General features: G+C 34.8%; 1 protein-coding gene across 1 annotated transcript; it reads left to right on the top strand.

Annotated features, from left to right (window-relative positions):
* Positions 1-577: 577 nt before the first annotated feature.
* igldcp (Ig-like domain-containing protein) lies at positions 578-9,511 on the top strand (the record flags this gene model as incomplete). Its single annotated transcript, XM_079570759.1, has 7 exons — positions 578-603; positions 1,887-1,927; positions 2,909-3,089; positions 5,443-5,718; positions 7,068-7,249; positions 7,326-7,376; positions 9,375-9,511. 7 exons carry the CDS (start codon positions 578-580, stop codon positions 9,458-9,460), a joined length of 843 nt encoding a protein of 280 aa, XP_079426885.1. The 3' UTR covers positions 9,461-9,511.
* Between the last annotated feature and the right edge of the window lie 5,645 nt (positions 9,512-15,156).

The following is a 15,156-nucleotide window of genomic DNA, read 5'->3' as shown; positions in this document are numbered from 1 at the left end:
GTTTGTGTTAAAGCGTGAAACAGACACCGGAAGTGAGTGCGGGGACTTTATTATATTATATTCACAGAAACAAAACCTTTTTAAACTCACGCCTTTCCACTAAGGCGCGAGTTTCTGTTTCCGGTGAACTCTAAACCATCAGCTCAGAGATAATGAGAGAAAAACGAGCTCAGGTTTCGTTTCTGCAGAAATGTCAAGCCCGCGGCTAGCATAGCAGCTAGCGCCGACCGGAAGTTGTCACAATAAACAAGAATCAGAGGGAAAACATCGCGGATTTGGAGGAAAAAAACGGTCAGTGATGCGACACGTGATCAATAAACCGAACCAACGGAATAACTTTCATGTTTCCACCTAAACAGCGACGTGGCTTCGGCAGATTTTCACGTAGTTTCTCTGGAGGAAACGGTCGCGGTTTTATTTTGAAGGTCCTTCGTCAGAACAGAAACCTGCGGCTGTGCGGGGCTGCGGTTTAAACTCGTCCTTAAGTTTTGATTTCGCACATTTTCTAGAGTAAATGCAGAGCGCGCGGGCAGACCGGACCCCGGACTGAACCTGGACTAGACCTGGACCCGTCTCCATGGAAACCAAGAGTGCACGCGCCTGGTAAGGAGTTTATTCTTACTGTAGGGTCTGCGCTCAGTCAGATGGAGGAGGATTTTAAATGACAATGACATCATCATATTGGAGGTGGTTATTATGGGGATGTTTAACCTCTTCAGCCCCGCCTTAACTGAGTTCAGCTTTACCCAAATCTAAAAGCTCCTCGACTGGAGTTTAGTGATAATAATGCATGGGCTTTACATTGCATTCTTCACTCACGCCATACTCAGTGGTGGTAAACTGCCACAGCTGCCCTGGGGCAGACTGACGGCAGCTTGCAGCCCATAGGCCAGTGTGACGCCTCATTTGAAAGCTAAGACCTGCCTCGTCATATTTATTGAATCACTTTTTTGGTGGTGTTTTTTATCCTCATTAACCTCTTAACTCCCGCCTGAACCGAGAGCATTTTCTCAGCTTTACCCAAATCCTGTGGGCCAGTGTAACGCCTCATTTGAAAGCTAAGATCTACAAAACTCATCTGAATGGATCTTTTTCCTCACGTCATCAGATTTTTTTTTCCATCTTTTTTTTTGGGGGGGGGGGGGGTTCAACTCATTTTTGTAACTTTTTGGTCATTTTTTTTGTAATTTTTTGTCAATTTTTTTGTCAAATTTTGATCAGATTTTTGTCTTTTTTTTTAATCAACTTTTTGTCTTTTTTTATCACATTTTGTTACATTTTTGTCATTTTTTCGTCAATTTCTTTTCAATTTCTTGTGACATTTTTGCAACTTTTTCATCCATTTTTTCATCACTTTTTTGTCTTTTTTTGTCTTTCTTTTTTTTCATTTTTTGTCACATTTTTTGGGTAATTTTTTGTCTTTTTTTGTCACGTTTTAGTCATTTTTTTGTCATTTTTTTTGGTCATTTTTTGTCACATTTTTGTATATTTTTGAGTTGAATACCCCCCCAAAAAATTTACAAAAAATTGACAAAAAATGACAAAAAAAATGACAAAAATGTGACAAAAATATGACAAAAAGCCCCAAAAAATGAAGAAAAAAAAGTTACAAAGATGAGTTGAAAACCCTCCAAAAAATGATGGAAAAGATAAAGATCCATTCAGATGAGTTTTGTAGGTCTTAGCTTTCAAATGAGGCGTTACACTGGCCTACAGGATTTGGGTAAAGCTGAACTGGAGAAAATGTGCTCAGTTCAGGCGGGAGTTAAGAGGTTAAATAAATCTGATCTAGCGTCCACAGTCTGGTCCAAGCACAGACAGGGCGACATCTGGTGGCCACAGGAGGCGCTGCAGTGTGAGGACTGACTCCTGTGTTTGTGTTTCAGGGCGATGCTCCAGCTGCTGCTCCGTCTGTCGGCTCACACAGGTACGTGACCTCCACAAATCAACAAGAGAAGCCGAGGTTTCAGTGCGTGCTTTTATTTTAGTGACAAACACGGGCTGTTAATTGTACAGAGACCAAAGGTAAAGCTCACACGTGTCAGTGCTGTGCATAATGTCAAGAAATTGACCAAAAATTGACAAAAAAATACAAAAATGTGTCAAAAATGTGATAAAAATGTGACAAAAAAAAGACAAAAAATAACAGAAAAATGACAAAATGTGACAAAAAAAATTGCAAAAAATGACAAACATTTGACAAAATGTGACCAAAAAATGACAAAAAATTGATAAAAATTTGATTAAAAAATGACAAAAAATTACAAAAAAATTACAAAAAAATTACAAAATGTGACAAAAAAAATTGCAAAAAATGACAAAAAAATGACAAAAAGGACAAAAAAAAATGCAAAAAATGACAAAAAAATGACAAAAAATTGATAAAAATTTGATTAAAAAATGACAAAAAATTACAAAAAAATTACAAAAAAAATAAAAAATGTGACCAAAAAAAAATTGCAAAAATGACAAAAATGTGACAAAAAAATGACAAAAAATTTATAAAAATTTGATTAAAAAATTACAAAAAAATGACAACAAAATCACAAAATGTGACCAAAAAATGACAAAAATTTGACAAAAAAAAAAGAAAAAAAAAGTGAGAAAAATGTGACAAAAAAATGACAAAAAAATGACAAAAATGTGACAAAATGTGATGAAAAAGTGCTTTAAAAAATGTGTTTACTCTGTGTTACTATCGACTGTAACCTCCAGTCAAGAAGCCGACCTCGGTTCAGGCGGGGGGTAAGGGGTTTTTAAGCTTTGGTCAAATGTGAGGACTGAAAACAATAGAATCAAATGAAAATTGGTTTGATGACTTCAATGTTTTATTCATTTCTAGAAGAGACAAAGTACCGGATAAAACGTCTGTAGGAAAGTGCACGTAACCTGCCCCATGTTTCTGCAGCCTCCCTGGTTTCGCCGGCTGCCCCTGGCTCCGCCCCTGACCCCGCCCCTGACCCGGCGGTCGTCTCCTCCCTGGTGGGCGCAGACGTCCTGCTGCCCTGCCCCTGCCCCGCCCTCAGCCGCCCGTCTGTGCCCCATGTGCAGTGGTGCCTGGACTCGGCCGGGCCCGTCCTGGAGCAGAGGTACTGGTTTAATGTCCCTGCTGTGTCCTCCAGGGGGCAGCAGAGGGTGAGGTTAGTCTGTAATGTCAGATCTGTGTCCTCCAGGGGGCAGCAGAGGGTTAGGGTTAGTGTGTAATGTCAGATCTGTGTCCTCCAGGGGGCAGCAGAGGGTTAGGTTAGTCTGTAATGTCAGATCTGTGTCCTCCAGGGGGCAGCAGAGGGTTTTACTACTATTACTACTGCCTTTATTACAAGGCAAGTTCATTTGTAGAGCACAATTCATACACAGTGGCGCCCCCTGTGTGTGTCTCTCCTCAGTAACAGCTCATGTGATGAAAAAATTACAAAAATGTGATGAAAAAATTACAAAAATGTGATGAAAAAAATTTACAAAAATGTGATAAATTACAAAAATGTGATTTAATAAAATACAAAAATGTGATAAAAAAAATTACAAAAATGTGATGAAAAATTACAAAAATGTGATTAAAAAATTACAAAAATGTGATTTAAAAATTACAAAAATGTGATTTAAAAATTACAAAAATGTGATTTAATAAAATACAAAAATGTGATAAAAAAATTACAAAAATGTGACAAAAAATTACAAAAATGTGATTTAAAAATTACAAAAATGTGATTAAAAAAAATTACAAAAATGTGATTAAAAATTACAAAAATGTGATAAAAAATTACAAAAATGTGACAAAAAAAATTACAAAAATGTGATGAAAAAATTACAAAAATGTAATAAAAAATTACAAAAATGTGATAAAAAAAATTACAAAAATGTGATAAAAAAAAATTACAAAAATGTGAAGAAAAAATTACAAAAATGTGATTAAACTTTTTACAAAAATGTGATAAAAAATTACAAAAATGGACAAAAATGTGATTAAAAAGTGCTTTAAAAAGTGACTGTTTAAATGTGTTTTGTAGCTTAGGGATAGTTTGTGATGTTCCTGCTGTGTCCTCCAGGGGGCAGCAGAGGCTCAGGGTGAGTTTGTGATGTTCCTGCTGTGTCCTCCAGGGGGCAGCAGAGGGTGAGGTTAGTTTGTAATGTCAGATCTGTGTCCTCCAGGGGGCAGCAGAGGGTGAGGTTAGTCTGTAATGTCAGATTTGTGTCCTCCAGGGGGCAGCAGAGGCTCAGGGTTAGTTTGTAATGTCAGATCTGTGTCCTCCAGGGGGCAGCAGAGGGTGAGGTTAGTCTGTAATGTCAGATCTGTGTCCTCCAGGGGGCAGCAGAGGGTTTTACTACTATTACTGCAGCCTTTATTACAAGGCAAGTTCATTTGTAGAGCACAATTCATACACAGTGGCGCCCCCTGTGTGTGTCTCTCCTCAGTAACAGCTCATGTGATAAAAAAATTACAAAAATGTGATAAAAAATTACAAAAATGTGATAAAAAATTACAAAAATATGATTAAAAAATTACAAAAATGTGATAAAAAATTACAAAAATGTGATTTAAAAATTACAAAAATGTGACAAAAAATTACAAAAATGTGATTTAAAAATTACAAAAATGTGATTAAAAAAAATTACAAAAATGTGATTTAATAAAATACAAAAATGTGATACAAAAATTACAAAAATGTGATAAAAAATTACAAAAATGTGACAAGAAATTACAAAAATGTGATAAAAAAATTACAAAAATGTGATGAAAAAATTACAAAAATGTGATGAAAAAATTACAAAAATGTGATTTAAAAATTACAAAAATGTGATTAAAAAAAATTACAAAAATGTGATTAAATAAAATACAAAAATGTGACAAAAAATTACAAAAATGTGATAAAAAAATTACAAAAATGTGATAAAAAATTACAAAAATGTGACAAAAAATTACAAAAATGTGATAAAAAAATTACAAAAATGTGATAAAAAATTACAAAAATGTGACAAAAAATTACAAAAATGTGATAAAAAATTACAAAAATGTGATAAAAAAATTACAAAAATGGACAAAAATGTGATGAAAAAGTGCTTTGAAAAGTGACTGTTTAAATGTGTTTTGTAGCTTAGGGTGAGTTTGTGATGTTCCTGCTGTGTCCTCCAGGGGGCAGCAGAGTGTTAGGGTGAGTTTGTGATGTTCCTGCTGTGTCCTCCAGGGGGCAGCAGAGGGTTAGGTTAGTCTGTAATGTCAGATCTGTGTCCTCCAGGGGGCAGCAGAGTGTTAGGGTGAGTTTGTGATGTTCCTGCTGTGTCCTCCAGGGGGCAGCAGAGGCTCAGGGTGAGTTTGTGATGTTCCTGCTGTGTCCTCCAGGGGGCAGCAGAGGCTCAGGGTGAGTTTGTGATGTCAGATCTGTGTCCTCCAGGGGGCAGCAGAGGCTCAGGGTGAGTTTGTGATGTTCCTGCTGTGTCCTCCAGGGGGCAGCAGAGGTGGACGGCGCAGGAGCTGTCTGAGCGGGCGGAGCTCCCTCAGGCGGGCCGAGGCGACTGCTCTCTGCGCCTCAGGGACCTGCAGGTGTCGGACGGGGGGCAGTACCAGAGCTTCCTGATCTCAGAGGCGAAGCGCGGACTCTTCCTCTGCAGCGTCAAACTCCTGGTGTTCGACCACAGCTCGGTCCAGTTCAGGCGGCGCGGAGAAGATCTGATCCTGGATCTGCACACGGCCCACGCCACGAGCCTGGCCTTCCAGGGCAGGTATTACTACTGCTACTATTACTATTACTACTACCATTACTACTACTACAACTACTGATCCTGGAGCTGCACACGTCCAGCGGCATGAGCCTAATACTACCATTACTACTTTTACTACTGCCTTTATTACAAGACAAGTTCTTTTGTAGAGCACAATTCATACACAGTGGCGCCCCCTGTGTTTTTATCTCTCCTCAGTAACAGCTCAGTGGCGCCCCCTGTGTTTGTCATTTTTTTGTTGAATTTTTGTTGCATTTTTGTCATTTTTTTGTTGCATTTTTGTCACTTTTTGTTTCATTTTTGTTTGATTTTTGTCATTTTTTGTTGAATTTTTGTCATTTTTTGTCATTTTTTTGTTGAATTTTGTCATTTTTTGTTGAATTTTTGTCATTTTTTGTTGAATTTTTGTCACTTTTTTGTCATTTTTTTGTTGAATTTTAGTCATTTTTTGTTGAATTTTTGTCACATTTTTGTTGAATTTTGGTTGAGTTTTTGTCATTTTTTTGTCATTTTTTGTCATTTTTTGTTGAATTTAGTAATTTTTTGCTGAATTTTTTTCACATTTTTTGTAGAGTTTTTGTCACATTTTTGTTGAATTGTGTGTCTCTCCTCAGTAACAGCTCAGAGTGGCGCCCCCTGTGTGTGTCTCTTTTTTGTTGAATTTTTTGTCACTTTTTGTCGCTTTTTTTGTTGAATTTTTGTCATTTTTTTTTTTCATTTTTTTATTTTTTTTTATTTAATTTTTGTTGCATTTTTGTCATTTTTTGTCATTTTTTTGTCATTTTTTGTTGAATTTTTGTTTAATTTTTGTTGCATTTTTGTCATTTTTCCCCCCAATTTTTTATGAATTTTTGTCACTTTTTTGTCACATTTTTGTCACTTTTTTTGTTGAATTTTTGTCATTTTTTTGTTGAATTTTTTTCATTTTTTGTTGAATTTTCATTTAATTTTTGTTGCATTTTTGTCATTTTTCCCCCCAATTTTTTATGAATTTTTGTCACTTTTTTGTCACATTTTTTTTTACTTTTTGTCACATTTTTGTCATTTTTTGTTGAATTTTTGTTGAATTTTTGTCATTTTTTGTTGAATTTTTGTTGAATTTTTGTCACATTTTTGTTGAGTTGTGTCTCTCCTCAGTAACCGCTCAGTGGCGCCCCCTGTGTCTCTTTTTTGTTGAGTTTTTGTTTAATTTTTGTTTAATTTTTGTCACATTTTTGTCACATTTTTGTTGAACTTTTGTCATTTTTTATTGAATTTTTGTCACATTTTTGTTGAATTTTTGTCATTTTTTATTGAATTTTTGTCACATTTTTGTTGAATTTTTGTCACATTTTTGTTTCAATTTTCAGTAACAGCTCGGAGTGGCGCCCCCTGTGGTGGCGCGGGGGTACGGCCTCTCCTCGGGTGCTGAAGGAGCCTCTGAAGGAGCAGCTGCGTCTGACCTCGGTCTCGGACTCGGACCAAGGCGTTTACAAAGTCCTGGACCAGAACGGGCTCACGGTCAGCTCCACACGCCTGTCCCTGGACCAGGGTGAGTCAGGTGCCCTTCCTGCCCCTCGCCTCAGTGCGTTCAGGCTCCTCACGCGCCTCCTTTTCCTGTGTTTCAGACGAGGCGACCGCAGTGAGGTTCACACACCCGGACCGGCTGCTCCTCAGAGGTCAGAGGTCACTTCATACAGGATCGTTTTATTGTAACTACTGTGTACAATGGAGTCCAGAGAGGAGCCATTTTGAATACTTGTCCAGCATCATATAGGCCTGTGTAACAGCTCATTTGAAAGCTAAGACCCGCAAAACTGATCTTTTTACTCGCGTTGTTGCGAGTTGAGGTTTTGTCAAATTTTTGTTGATTTTTTGTTGATTTTTGTTGAATTTTTGTCACTTTTTTGTCACTTTTTTGTTGAATTTTTGTCACTTTTTTGTTGAATTTTTGTCACTTTTTTGTCACTTTTTTGTTGAATTTTTGTCACTTTTTTGTTGAATTTTTGTCACTTTTTTGTCACTTTTTTGTTGAATTTTTGTCACTTTTTTGTTCAACTTTTGTCACTTTTTTGTTGAATTTTTGTCACTTTTTTGTCACTTTTTTGTTGAATTTTTGTCACTTTTTTGTTGAATTTTTGTCACTTTTTTGTTGAATTTTTGTCACTTTTTTGTTGAATTTTTGTCACTTTTTTGTCACTTTTTTGTTGAATTTTTGTCACTTTTTTGTTGAATTTTTGTCACTTTTTTGTCACTTTTTTGTTGAATTTTTGTCACTTTTTTGTTCAACTTTTGTCACTTTTTTGTTGAATTTTTGTCACTTTTTTGTTGAATTTTTGTCACTTTTTTGTTGAATTTTTGTCACTTTTTTGTTGAATTTTTGTCACTTTTTTGTCACTTTTTTGTTGAATTTTTGTCACATTTTTGTCACTTTTTTGTTGAATTTTTGTCACTTTTTTGTTGAATTTTTGTCACTTTTTTGTTCAACTTTTGTCACATTTTTGTTGCGTTCACATCCTTGTTTTCTTCTCATTTTTTGTGGCTGTTCTGATGCTTTTTCCCCAAGAATCTTTTTGATTGGGGTAAAGCCAAACTGTAGAAAATGTGCTCCGTTCAGGTGGGAGTTAAGAGGTTTTAACCAAATATTCCCAGTTTCAGATTCATGGGAAAAACACCTGATCACCGGGATCTTCAGCCCAAGGATCGATTAGTCACAGCCACATTTTCTTTGGTGCTGAACATGTTGGACAGAATCTGTAAACTTTTAGGCTCATAAAGTAGAGTTTAAGGACAAAATTCTAATCATTTTTGTTAAAATAGGATAATTAGATGAGCCTTTTTGATGCAATAGTAGCTTTTGTTTAATAAAAGTACCTCATTGAGTGAAAAGATCGGAGACTCCAGGCTTGCAACCTCTTAACTCCCGCCTGAACGGATCCCCTTCTATCCAGTTCGGCTTTACCCTAATCAAAAAGCTTCTTGGGAAAAAAAGCACCAAAACAGCCACAAAAAATTAGAAGAAAACAAGGATGTAAACGCAACAAAAATGTGACAAAATTCAATAAAAAATGACAAAAATTCAACAAAAATTCAACAAAAATTCAACAAAAATTTGACAAAAAATTGACAAAAAATTGAGAAAAAAGTGACAAAAATTCAACAAAAAAATGACAAAAATGTGACAAAAAATCAATAAAAAAATGACAAAAATTTGACAAAAATTCAACAAAAAAATGACAAAAATGCAACAAAAAATTAACAAAAATGTGACAAAAATTCAACAAAAATGTGACAAAAATTCAACAAAAATGAAAAAAAAAGAAAGAAAAAAAACAAAAGGTGACCCAACACAGCAACAACGCGAGGAAAAAGATCAGTTTTGTGGGTCTTAGCTTTCAAATGAGATGCTACACTGGCCTATATAACAACCTAAGAGGACAGAATGGTTCAGGCGGGTGGTTAGAGGTTAATACAAGAGCCTTCAGGTCACGTGTGGCTCAGATAAAACACATGATGCCATTAATCACACTTCATTTTGACAGCCCTACTTTAAATGTGTACTGCGCTTTGAATACTTGCATAATAATTGCATATAAAGAGGAGTTTGTTTCCACCTGTCTCTGAACACTGTGGATCCGTCTGTTTTAAAATGGCCGTGTTGTTCTTTGTGTTTCCAGCTGCTGCCGTCAGATCCAGCTGCTGCACTCTCCTCCTCCTCCTCCTCCTCCTCTTCATCCTCACGTCCTCGCGCCTCGTCCTCTGAAACCAAAACTGTCTGTGAGAAATGCAGATTCGAGGGCCTTGAATGTCATTGAAAAGGAATCCTGGAAAATAATGACACGAGTCCGGCTTGAGTTCGTCAAAAATATCAAACATGGATCATTTTGTTTTCATGCAGAGTTTCCGCTTGTACCAGTGAGCTTTTCCTCTGGAGGTTTGGATGCGAACTTATTTATTTAGTGTTAGGGATGCACCGATACCGATACTAGTATTGTTATCGGGCCGATACCACATGCTTGTACTAATACTCGTTTATGAGGTCCCGATACCAGAAACCGACACCATCACCTCTCAGCTGAGGAGAGAAGAAGCAACAAACTGGAGAATAGTTTAGTGTAAACACAATAATCCACATTGAGCTGCAGTGAATATCAAGCATTGGCTTAAATGACTTGAATTGAGGAAATGTTTCTTGTTTTGAGCGGTTTTCACTCATTTAAACACTTTTCCCAAGGCCGTGGGAACCCAGGGTGCTGAGGGCGCTGCAGCACCCCCTGGTGGATAGTTTGTGAACTGCAGGCAATATTAACCCCTTAACTCCCACCTGAACCGAGCACATTTTCTCCAGCTTTACCCCAATCCAAAAGCTTCTGGAAAAAAGGTGTGAAAATAGCAACGAAACTGAGACGAAAACAATGATGGAAATGTGACAAAAAAAATGGGAATAATTTGACGAAAAAGCGACAAAATATTTACAAAAATGGACAAAAAAGTGAGAAAAATTTGACAAAAAATTGAGAAAAAAATGACAAAAAAGTGATACGAATTTGACAAATGAAATGAAAAAGTGACAAAAAATTTACAAAAATGGACAAAAATTTGACGAAAAATTGAGAAAAAATTGAAAGAAAAAATTGAAAATTTTGACAAAAAATTGAGAAAAAATGGACGAAAAAGTGACAAAAAATTTACGAAAAATTTACAAAAACTGGACGAAAAAGTGAGAAAAATTTACTAAAAAATTACAAAAAAATGACAAAAATGGACAAAAATTTGACAAAAAGTGAGAAAAATTTGACAAAAAATTTACCAAAAATGGACGAAAAAGTGATAAGAATTTGACAAAAAATTGAGGAAAATGGACAAAAAAAAATCTAAAAATCTGACGAAAAAGTTACAATAAAGTGATAGGAATTTGACAAAAAAATGACAAAAAATTGACAAGAAATTGACAAAAAAGTGAGAAAAATTTGACGAAAAATTTAGAAAAAAATGAAAATAAAGTGAGAAAAAAGTCACGAAAGTTAAACAAAAATGAGTCGACTGCCCGACAAAAAAAGTGATGAAAAAAAATCTGCTGTGAGGAAAAAGATCAGTTTAGTTTTGTAGGTCTTTCAAATGAGGCGTTACACTGGCCTACAGGATTTGGGTAAAGCTGAACTGGAGAAAACGCTCTCGGTTCAGGCGGGAGTTAAGAGGTTAATCAATAGGATTTATGCACAGAAAAAGTATTTTGGGGGTACATTTTGTCCCTCAGCGCCCCCTAACTGAAACATCTTCCCACGGCTCTGACTTTTCCTGATCGGACCAAGTTTCCTTTGCTTGTTTGAGGACATTTCAGACCAGTTCTAGGGTAAATCTCGCTTGAAATAAGAAAGTAAAATTGCCAATGAGATGAGACCAATTTTCTTTCCCCATTGGCAAAGAAAATGACCTGAAATAAGGACGAAATGTATCGAAACGAGTCAGAAACATCTCAGAACAAGTGAAATAATCCAGGACAAATGCCCAACAACTTCTTAACTCGTCAAAACAACTAAAATGTGGATTATTGTGCTCAAAGTGAGATGTTTATACTGATCTAGTTAAATACTTTTTGCAGTGTGACTTTATTACAGACTCTCTAAACCAGAGTCTGAGCTGGATTTAACCAGAGCTAAACGTCTGCAGTGTTTACAACATACAGGCTAACGTTGCTAACTCGCGGCTAACAGTTTTGGCCATTCTGACGCCGTTTTAAGCCCAGGGGTTTATTCATCTGAAAAACTAACCCAGCGACTAAAAAGTCCTCAGAAAATCCAGATTAAAGACATACAGCATGTTTATATTGAGGGAAAATGAGCTGCAGCAGAACAATGAAAACGCTGTAGCTTCTCGCTAAGTTACTACAAACACACGAGAAAATATACAGGAGCTGAAGTAAAAAACATCTCAATACTATTGTTAAATAAAAACACATAAATGAATAAAGCTCAGGCATTGGGAGCTTTAGGACATGGGCTTTTCTGTGGTATCGGTGCCTCCCTGGTTTAGTGTTTGTTTGTTCATTGTAATGTGGAAGACGGAGACGCGAGTTCTTCAAATGAACGTCTCAGACTTTGTTATTTCACCGCGTTCTGCAAAAAGTGTGATTTTCAGGACGATTTGGGATTCAGTTCTAGTTTCAGCCTGGGATTTAGACGTGAGGACGAGGTTCATGACTGTCGTTTGTTTGTGTAATGCTGAGTCACTTTTCATACTTTCTGCCCAAAGTAATGGTTTCCTTGAAATGGACGATAGTTTTAACCTCTTAACTCCCGCCTGAACCCAGAGGATCATCAATCATTGTTTTGTTGGGTATTCAACTCATTTTTGTCCGTTTTTATCACATTTTTGTCGCATTTTTTTTAATTTCTTTTTAATTTTTTGTCAAATTTATTTTTTTCATTTTTTCATCAATTTTTTTTCATATTTTTGTATTTTTTGTCAAATTTTTTGTCCTTTTTTTTTTTTTCGTCAATTTTTTTCAGATTTTGGTCATTTTTTTGTCACATTTTTGTAAAATTTTTTGTCATTTTTTGTAAATTTTTATTATTATTTTTTGTCAATTTTTTATCATATTTTGGTCATTTTTTGTAAATTTTTATTATTATTTTTTGTCAATTTTTTATCATATTTTGGTCATTTTTTGTCACATTTTTTCTTTTTTTTTTCTTTTTTTTGTCCATTTTTTGTCAATTTTAATTTTTTTTTTCGTCAATTTTTTATCATATTTTGGTCTTTTTTTGTCACATTTTTATAATTTATTGTTGCATTTTTTTGTCTTTAATTTTCAATTTTTTTTTAATTTTTTCATATTTTTTTTTTTCATATTTTGGTCATTTTTTGTCAGACTTTTGTCATTTTCTTGGTTTTTTTGTGATTAGTATTTTTTTTTTACTTTAAGGACAGACAATGTAGCAAAACAACACAATAGACAAATTAGAGTAAGAGATAAAATACAATGAAATCAAATAAAAAATAATAATTGGAGCCTGTCTTACACTTTACATTTGTCATTTTATCGTCACTTTTTTGTCAATGTTTCCGTCTCAGTTTTGTCGCTTTATCACAGCTTTTTCCCAGAAGCTTTTGGATTGGGGTAAAGCCAAACTGGAGTAAATGTGCTCGGTTCAGGCGGGAGTTAAGGGGTTAATGGAGACGAGTCAGAAGCGTTCTGAGAGAAACAACCACTAAATATCTGCCAACATGAGCAGATTCAGAATAAATAATGACAATTAAAATGTGAAATGATCTGGAGGATTTGCCAAAAGGAAAGAGTTTTGACTCAGAGTCTCAGGGTCAAACTGTCGGACTCTTCGTGTTTTGTGCAATAGTGATCATCAAACCAATGATTTCAGTTTGAGAGTTTTGTAGTTTGAGTGTCGTCTGTTCTGTAGTTTTAAAAATGGTGTGTCGTCGTTTTCATCTTTACAGTTTTGTGTTGAAATAAACATGACTTGATTGTTTTCCGTGTTCCGTCCTGACTTTTCCTTTGATGTATCCGTCTAAAACCTCCAAAAGGCCGGATGTTTTGTAGCATCACCGCTCAAAGTGAACAGTTCAGCTGCTTTTATTTTGGAGGGCGATACAGGAAGAGGTTTTTACAGCACATTTTCACCTTTTTTGTTTTATTTCCACAAATCTGCTGTTTTCTTTAGTGGAAAATTTGCATGTTTAACCTCTTAACTCCCGCCTGAACTGAGAGCATCTTCTCCAGTTCAGCTTTACCCAAATCCTGTAGGCCTGTAGGCAACACCAAAGCGAAGACCTACAAAACTAAATGGATCTTTTTCCTCACATCATCATTTTTGTCGTCTCATTTTTGTCAAATTTTCGTGAGTTTTTTGTCACTTTTTCGTCAAATTATTCGCATTTTTTTGTCAAATTCTTATCACTTTTTTGTCAATTTTTTGTCACTTTTTCATCCATTTTTTCTCCATTTTTCGTCAATTTTTTTGCATTTTTTTTTGTCAAATTTCTATCACATTTTTGTCATTTTTTTCACATTTTTGTCACTTTTTCGTCCATTTTTTCGTCATTTTTTTTTCACATTTTGCCACATTTTTGTCATTTTTTCATCAATTTTTTATGAAATATTTGTAATTTTTTTGTTACATTTTCATCAAATCATTCGCATTTTTTTGTCAAATTCTTGTCACTTTTTTGGTCAATTTTTTGGTTTTTTTGTGATTAGTATTTTTTTTTTACTTTAAGGACAGACAATGTAGCAAAACAACACAATAGACAAATTAGAGTAAGAGATAAAATAAAATGAAATAAAATAAAAAATAATAATTGGAGGCTGTCTTATACTTTACATTTGTCATTTTTTCGTCACTTTTTTGTCACATTTCCATCATTGTTTTTGTCTCAGTTCTGTTGCCATTTTCTCACCTTTTTTCCAGAAGCTTTTGGATTGGGGTAAAGCTGGAGTAAATGTGCTCGGTTCAGATGGGAGTTAAGGGGTTAAAGGGACTATACAGAGTTTAAAAATGTTAAAATTCAGTATTTTCCTCCCTCTACATCAGGGGGAGGCAAGCTTTGGTCGTGGAGGCCGATTTTCATCATCGCCAAAACACCCAAGATCCGAACCTCAACATTGTCCCTAAAGTAAAGAACAATTCTCTACAAATACCAGTGTTTTACATCAGTGGTTCCAAATAAAACTGTCATTTGTCATATATCGTATAAAATATTGTGTTTTTCACGCAAGTTTTTGTTGAACAAGCCGTAGATTTCCCTTTAAGACTGAAATTATGATCAAAACAACCCAATAACCTTCATTTTAACAGACACAGTTAGTGTTTCTGTGCAGTTTCAGATGGAAAATATTGAATAAAAGTTCCCTATAGACTCGCGACCCACTGAAAATGGTTCCATGACCCACTTTAGGGTCCCGACCCATCAGTAGAGAATCACTGTTTAACGTTATATATGACCAAGTGGGATGTTCTGAAAGGACATTTTTAAAATACTGACTATTTCTCGCATTTTAAGAGTACTTTAACAAGTATTTGATCTCTTATTTGCATAATATTATTTCTCAAAATCATCTTTTTGCTCATAAAAATGATGTGAAATATAATTAATTATACGGATCCTCTGTCATTTCGGATTTTATAGGAGAGCCACCGATTTTATATGTATTTTTTTATTATTATAATTATTACTTTCAAACTATTAATTGCCTTAAAACGTCTGCCATAGACACTCAGTAAAAGTACGTGCAATAATTAACCCTTATTTTAATAATTAATTAATGTATTATTATTATTATTTTTTATTTTTATTTTTATTTTTATTTTTATTTTTATTTTTATTTTTATTTTTATTTTTATTTTTATTTTTATTATGACTTTTTATTATGACTTTTTATTATGACTTTTTATTATGACTTTTTATTATGACTTTTTATTAATTTTTTTTCGGGTTAAAACA

Source organism: Gobius niger (assembly GCF_951799975.1).
Source record: "Gobius niger genome assembly, chromosome: 14".
NCBI classification, from domain to species: domain Eukaryota; kingdom Metazoa; phylum Chordata; class Actinopteri; order Gobiiformes; family Gobiidae; genus Gobius; species Gobius niger.
The sequence above is the reverse complement of the archived record's forward strand: the minus strand, read 5'-3'. Positions and strand labels throughout refer to the sequence as shown.